This window comes from Nicotiana tomentosiformis, chromosome 2 (assembly GCF_000390325.3).
Source record: "Nicotiana tomentosiformis chromosome 2, ASM39032v3, whole genome shotgun sequence".
Lineage (NCBI taxonomy): Eukaryota > Viridiplantae > Streptophyta > Magnoliopsida > Solanales > Solanaceae > Nicotiana > Nicotiana tomentosiformis.
The window spans coordinates 185,765,885-185,772,553 of record NC_090813.1 but is presented as its reverse complement, the minus strand read 5'-3'; the positions used below and the strand labels follow the sequence as shown (position 1 = coordinate 185,772,553).

At 32.8% G+C, this 6,669-nt stretch overlaps 1 protein-coding gene across 1 annotated transcript; it reads right to left on the bottom strand.

Moving 5' to 3' along the window:
• Nucleotides 1-1,381: 1,381 nt before the first annotated feature.
• Nucleotides 1,382-5,927, bottom strand: LOC104116542 (xyloglucan endotransglucosylase/hydrolase protein 2-like). Its single transcript, XM_009627423.4, has 4 exons — nt 5,710-5,927; nt 4,238-4,338; nt 3,468-3,667; nt 1,382-1,817 (listed from the first exon to the last, which is right to left on the bottom strand). The coding sequence occupies exons 1-4, from the start codon at nt 5,885-5,887 to the stop codon at nt 1,436-1,438; spliced, it is 861 nt and encodes a 286-aa protein (XP_009625718.1). The 5' UTR covers nt 5,888-5,927; the 3' UTR covers nt 1,382-1,435.
• Nucleotides 5,928-6,669: the final 742 nt, after the last annotated feature.

The window sequence follows — 6,669 nt, the reverse complement described above, 5'->3', positions numbered from 1 at the left end:
ATGTATCTTGAGACCTCCTCACACCAGCCTTGTACGGAGGAAGGTTTTTCAACCTTAAAATTGGTGTTGACCGAACATCCTCCGAGGATGAACATTTTCAAAGGGGGTTCCGGTACTGGTTCATCGATGGCAGTACGCAAAACGGGCTCGTCGACCTCAATAGCCAGCCGCGAAGTAGAAGGGTTTTCTTTCTAGTGAATGGTTTAGGAAGTCTTTGCCATTTCTTTAAAAGATGGAGGAAAAATGGAGAAAGAAAGGAAGTTGAAGGATTGTACTTATTGGATTGAGATGAAGACAAACAAGAGTTCTTGCAAAGGATCTCAGATAACTGGAGTAAAAGTTCTAGAAAATATTAAAATTTTAAGAGTACGAGGGTAGAAGGTTTGGATGTAAAGTTAAAATGAACAAAGGAAGAGGTATTTATAGTATTTCAGCGACGGTTCGCATCCAAGAATGGCCGACCGACGGCTGACATGTATTTAATGCCATCAGGACTTGACTGACGAGACGTTTTGACTGTTTTTTCATTTCTGTCACAGTGCATCGAAGTGAGAATCGGAAGCTCATATTGTTTCTCGTCGTCTATTCTCCGAAAAATGAAGGGACTATCTGTATACGGTCGAAATCGAGCTCGTGGTGCATCCTAGCCTCCGACATGGTAAGCCAGGCTTGAGACATGACAATAAAGGACTAAAGATCGATTCCAAGTCTTACCGGGCTAGAACCCGGAGATAGGACGCCTGCCTTCAAGAATATCGAGGCCATGATCCCGAAACCGGTCCTAACCTCAAACGACTTTGAAGAAACATTGTCAGCATAGCAAAATATCCGTGACCGGCCGGATATTATGGCGGAAATCTCGGCACATACCGATAAAGAACCGGCGATCAGTAAATCAAAATATTTTTTACCTTTTATAGAATTGTACCTAAAGTAGAACTCCTATACTATATAAAGGGAGTCTGATAATTCATAAAACACGTTGTAACATACATTCCAAGGCAATATACCATTACCTTTTCTGTTATTAGTTCTTCTGCTTTCGTTCATCAGTGCTTGTTGTTACGAGCCTAGATCGAGGGCCAATATTTCACTAAGGCTTAAATCGCCATCTTCGTGTGGTTTGAGCTTACTTTATCCTTATTTATTTAATTTATCTTTATTTACTGCTTTGTGTCGAATAAATCCGCGTATCGTCAAAACCACTTACAAATTTAATTGTTATCTGGTTTTGAGGGTAAACACTTTTCATTTAGTGTAGTTCCATTTTTGTAAAGAAAAAAGTGTTAGGTGGGCCTATCAAATATCATGCACATATTGTTTCCAACTCGAACTATATATGTATATATGTATACTTGTAAAATTAAAAAAAATATTAAAATTATGTATGAAAGGTGCATATATTGTTTCTCTATACTCTCAATTCGCCTATGATTTATGAAAAACATTCTGGAGGTGGAGTAGAAAACCTAGACTTATCAACACAATAATCATAAGTCATATACTTGGCTGTAACTTCTGCATATTTTTTTCTTTGGTTAGAACTCAACTTCCAATATTTTCTTTGGTTCCACCAAAAATTAGGAGAATTGCAATTAGTATTAATGGAACTAATTGGGCAGCCAATAATATCGAAATCTTGGAAATGAGATTTGAAAGGTGCAAAAGACCAATTGGTCTTTGTTAATCCTCCATCCGTTGCCCAATTATCTCCATTCCATATTGTAGCTAGTATTTGCATTGGTTTTGATGGATAGCTCACTCCAATATTTGCCTTGTTTTTGAAAACTCTAATTGGAATATTGTCTACAAAAAACCTGAAACATGTGCAAAAAAAAAGGATTAATTTAACTTATATATAAACTGACAACGTAAATGCATCTTTATACAGTCAATATAATTTAATATGTTGCATAAGATTACTTGTCTTCTATTACATGTTACTAATTATAACTTCAGTACTTATTATGGATTGCACGTACTTTTGTAGTAACATTTTAAGTGACCGACAATATAATAAAATTTTACAATTTCCAATTGTTATATGATATTGTGGTTTAAATTATAAGACTCAACCGTAATATTTGAGATCTCTACGATCAGGGGCGGAGACACACGCCACAAGAGATGTCATCAGACACTGTTAATTTGCTAGAAATTCACTAAGTACATGTGTAAATAGGACTAACATTTTTCGTAAATAATCAAATGTGTATACATACATTAAGCCTTGAAAATAATGATGAAAACCAATTTGGAATATGAACTAAACCCTTAAAAACCCCATAATCCTATATCCAAAACTCATACACACTAATCAAAATTTTTGTGATAATAAGCCGGATGCAAAATTCCGAGTCCACCGCTATCTACAATCATTATTGTGAAAAATCTACATACTTGAGTGAAAAGAAAATATATAGATATGTTATGTTATAGTGCATGGTAAAAGAAGATTCAACCTAACTTTTCTTTTTTGAAGTTAATTAAAACAAACGCAAAATTCTTTTCAATTAGACTCAACCGTAGGTTGGCAATCTCTACAAACCAGTTAAACTATAATAATAATAATAATAATAATAATAATAATAATAATGTAAATATGTGCATAAAAAGACTAAGAATATTGATAAATAGCACATGTTACTACATGGTAAAAGAAGATTCAACTAAACGAACAACTCATTGTCAGACCAACGTAACTATGACAAAAGACGCTAGGTTTTTTTTCTTTCTATTTGTCTAACTCTTGCTAGTGAAAGTTACTCTATAGTACTTGTGCTGATGTGAAATATGTATGGGTCAAAATATGGCTTTAGAATATTTGAGCCAAGATAGTACTAAGGGAAAAGTTCTCAAGTCGCGTCATTTGTCGAAATGACCCAAGGAATAGCGAAGTCTGTGGTCGAAGAGTCAACGAGAGCCGTAGTCGAGGTGTCAACAAGGGCCGAGGTCGAGGTCGAGTACCGTTGACAGAGCTATAATGGCTAGTTTTCAAGATAGGGTATTAAAGAAAATATTCTAGTAGATATTCTCTACACTTATACTATTAGGATTTCTTAGTAATATGCCACATATAAATAGAAAAAGAGACAATGATAGGGGACATATGATATTCATTTGTAAAAAACACACTTTGACTTAAAGATTCAGCTCTTACTTGATAAGATACAAACATCACATTTTCACTGAGATTCTTGTCCATGCTTTTCCACTAGATCCGAGAATAACTTGTGTGATATTTATTGTTTCTTTAAGTATCTCATCTGAGAATATTATTCTTAGCTAAGATTAACCCTTATTTACATAAATCTAATTATTTGAACCAAGATCTATACTTTTTTGTAAAACAAAATAGCAGAAATATTAGTGGAATAGCTCAAACTGGTTGGACAGTACCGCTATTATTTGAAAACACATATATATGACATTAAATTGTATAACTACATACTATTTAATTATCTTACACTATCTGATGCTCGTTCCATAGGATTTTGTAGTTGTGAAAATCTGCAGTTGGATCAAACCAAAGATGCATCCTTTGCTCTCTGTTTCCTTGGCCATTTGCAAACACGTTCGTCTGCAACGTATATGGTTTACCTTCTCTGTTGCCCAAAAACTCGAAATCTACCTCATCATGATTGTTTCTGTTTGTATTTGATCTTAACTGCAACCATAATTATATTGTTTAATTTAGACCCCATCAGCAAATTTGCAATTCTTAAATATTAAATTTACTTAGTTTTAACTTATATACACTAATAATGCAACTTTTGTTTAGACTAACAATGAGGGGCGGCTATATATAATGGGGAGTCAAGTTAAAATTTAAAAAGAGGCCTTAAATTTTTCGATAAAAATTAAATATATTTTATTTGATGTTTACTCTTATAGCTACAACTTTAAACTGTAAGTACTAATTGACTGCAAATAATTGAAATGTTTTTATTTTTCACTAATAATAAGTACATAATTATTTAAATTATATATATAATATGGGTAATTTTTGAGGCCTTAATATTTCGGGGCCTAAGGCTATTGCTTTACTTGACTTAGGTCAAAGCCGACTCAATGTATTTTAATATATTATAGCACGTAATCTGGCAATCTGCTTTATTTTTAGGTTGTTAATCTCACTTTTATGAGTAATTTGATTTTTTTAAAATTGTCAGTATATAGAAGTTAAACTCAATTTACTAAAATAAGTTTATAAGAAGTTAATATTAATTATACTTACATAAAAAGCAGTCACGACTCCTGCAGAGTCTTTGTCCGGTAGCTGTATTCTCATGTGAAAGAAGCCTGAACCATAATTCACCTTGGACCCAAAGCCAGATCCTATATATAATTCAACAAATGTTTTTGCATGGAACATGTATTAAAAAATTAAAGTACGTCATGCAATACATATATGGAAAATTAAAGTCGATCATGCACGAAAATACTTATTTAATTTCATCATTTTTTGGGCTACATGGTGATATACAGAGGCGGATCCAGGATTTAAAGTCTATGGGTTCAACTATAAAGTTTTTAGCATTGAACCAATTATATTTTTAAAGTTATGAGTTCATATTTATTATTTTTACAATTTTAAGAAATTTTTACACGTAAAATTTTACTCCTCGTCAAAAGTTATGGGTTCAATTGAACCCTTTGCTAACCCTCTGCATTCGCCCCTGGTGATATATATGTTAAAAATAAAATTAAGTAATTAAAAATATTCTTCCTTCTAACGACTTAAATTTTTAGACGAGACGGTCACACAACTTAAAGTATGCGATTGAATTCTCATAGCCAGCATCCATTAACAAGAAGAAAAAAACTCTCAGGCATTTGACCCAAGAAAAAGAGTGGTCCGCACGTGAGAGACGTGTGGAAAACATAATTAAGCAATTAAAGACTGCTTTTTTTCTAACAGCTTAAGCTAAGATTTGCTAAAAATTAAAACTACAGTTGGCTTACGCTATTCTAGTGGGTTTTCTAAAATAATTGTGACGGAATTAAAGTATGCAACTTAATTAGACAATTAACTAATGTTGTTACTGCTGCAAGAAAATAGACATATAATGAAGCAAGAAAAAGTAGATAACTATGTGATTTCTTTCCACCCGTACAAATATTAGTGAATAAAGTTACTCGATATTTGTGCATACGATTGTTAGTCCCGCCAATATTGCTGTATTTGTAAATAATAATTCTGCAAAATATAAGTTAACGTAATGAAACAGTAATTAATTCGAGCCCACTGAATTCATAGTGTTTCCTTAAGGAATTTAATTCCCTGCTAGTATTTCAGGCTTCAAACCCCAGTGTTTCAGCGAACACAAAGTTCGGTAGCAAATCACACTTACAGTTGCTTTGTTTGAAGTTAAAACAATGCAGAACGAAGGAGTAGAAACTCAGAAATCCGAAGCCGAGCGAGCGACGACGACGACGGCGCGAGGCTTGCTTTCTTCTTAACTTTTTAAGAGTTACAAGAAGAGCAATTATATATATACCCACCAAAAATCTTTTCCTCTTCCAATATGGGACAATGTCTCATTGTCAAGAGGGAGAAACTTAAAATTTTACTCAAAATTTTATTTTCCCTCCATTTCCCATTCACCCTCATTTTAATACTATTTCATCTTAAAACAAAAACCTCAACAACGATAAATATCACTATCTTGTGAAATTAGTTTTAAGAAAAATAGATAACTAAATTACCAGAGGTTTTGTCCATTGAAATCTGAAGTGCTCTTCCTTGGTTGAAGGACACGACGTGTTCATTTCCAAATAGAATATAATAGTTGACATCAAAAGGCAAGTCTTTGGCTCTACTGGCAAAAGCCCCTATAACTAGGAAAAATACCAAAAGACAGACAAGATTTAAAGAAGAGCACATATTTGCAGCAATAATATCACTTTATGTCTCTTCTTGTGCAATATCAAAATCATTATGATTATTGAATTTAAAGAAGCTCGCATGTTGGTTAGGCAACAGGGGAACTTGTCCTATAAACCTTACCTCACAAATGTCGTATAATATATCGTGTTATATTATATTGTATTGTATTTAAATGAATTATTTGATGAATATTACGTTTGGATAAATTGTATCGTTTGCTGTTGTTTCATAATGTCATACACCAACAGTATGAAGAATAAATTTACAAGATTACTAAGAAAATAGGACACGGAGTAGAATTTTTATATAAAATAGTAGGGTAAAGAATAAAATATGATTATTTAATAATAAGGAAGGGCAATATGATAGAAAAAAACAAGGTAACGATGCCATCACACCAAATTTATCATTTCATGAAGTGATACTTTTCGTCGTTACGTAACGAAGAATTTCACAAAACTGGACATAACACTTGCATCATTGTTCGAAATAAGCTTCAAGCACATTATGAATGAAGAAAGGAAATTAGGCAAACTAAAGGGGAAAACAAACTAATTGTGAATGGTGCGAAAATGCGTCAAAACACTTCCCACGTTTAGGACTAAATTTATATACATGACAGTATAACGAATTTACTATAACCTATATTTTAACATGTCATACAGGTTATACCTTTTATTTTTAAGGTTGGTAATTCCACTTATTATGAATGTTTACTTCTAGTTATTCTTTAGGTAACCTAAAAAGTGAAAACAGTCTTTATAATGCCCGTCTAATAA

Bases quoted from the DNA above. Each gene is read 5' to 3' on its own strand.
- LOC104116542 (XM_009627423.4), bottom strand. From the start codon at position 5,887: ATGTGCTCTTCTTTAAATCTTGTCTGTCTTTTGGTATTTTTCCTAGTT. The intron at 4,339-5,709 runs GTAATTTAGTTA...AATTATATATAG, and splicing joins TTCAATGGACAAAACCTCTG to GATCTGGCTTTGGGTCCAAG. The intron at 3,668-4,237 runs GTAAGTATAATT...TTATGGTTGCAG, and splicing joins GAGTCGTGACTGCTTTTTAT to TTAAGATCAAATACAAACAG.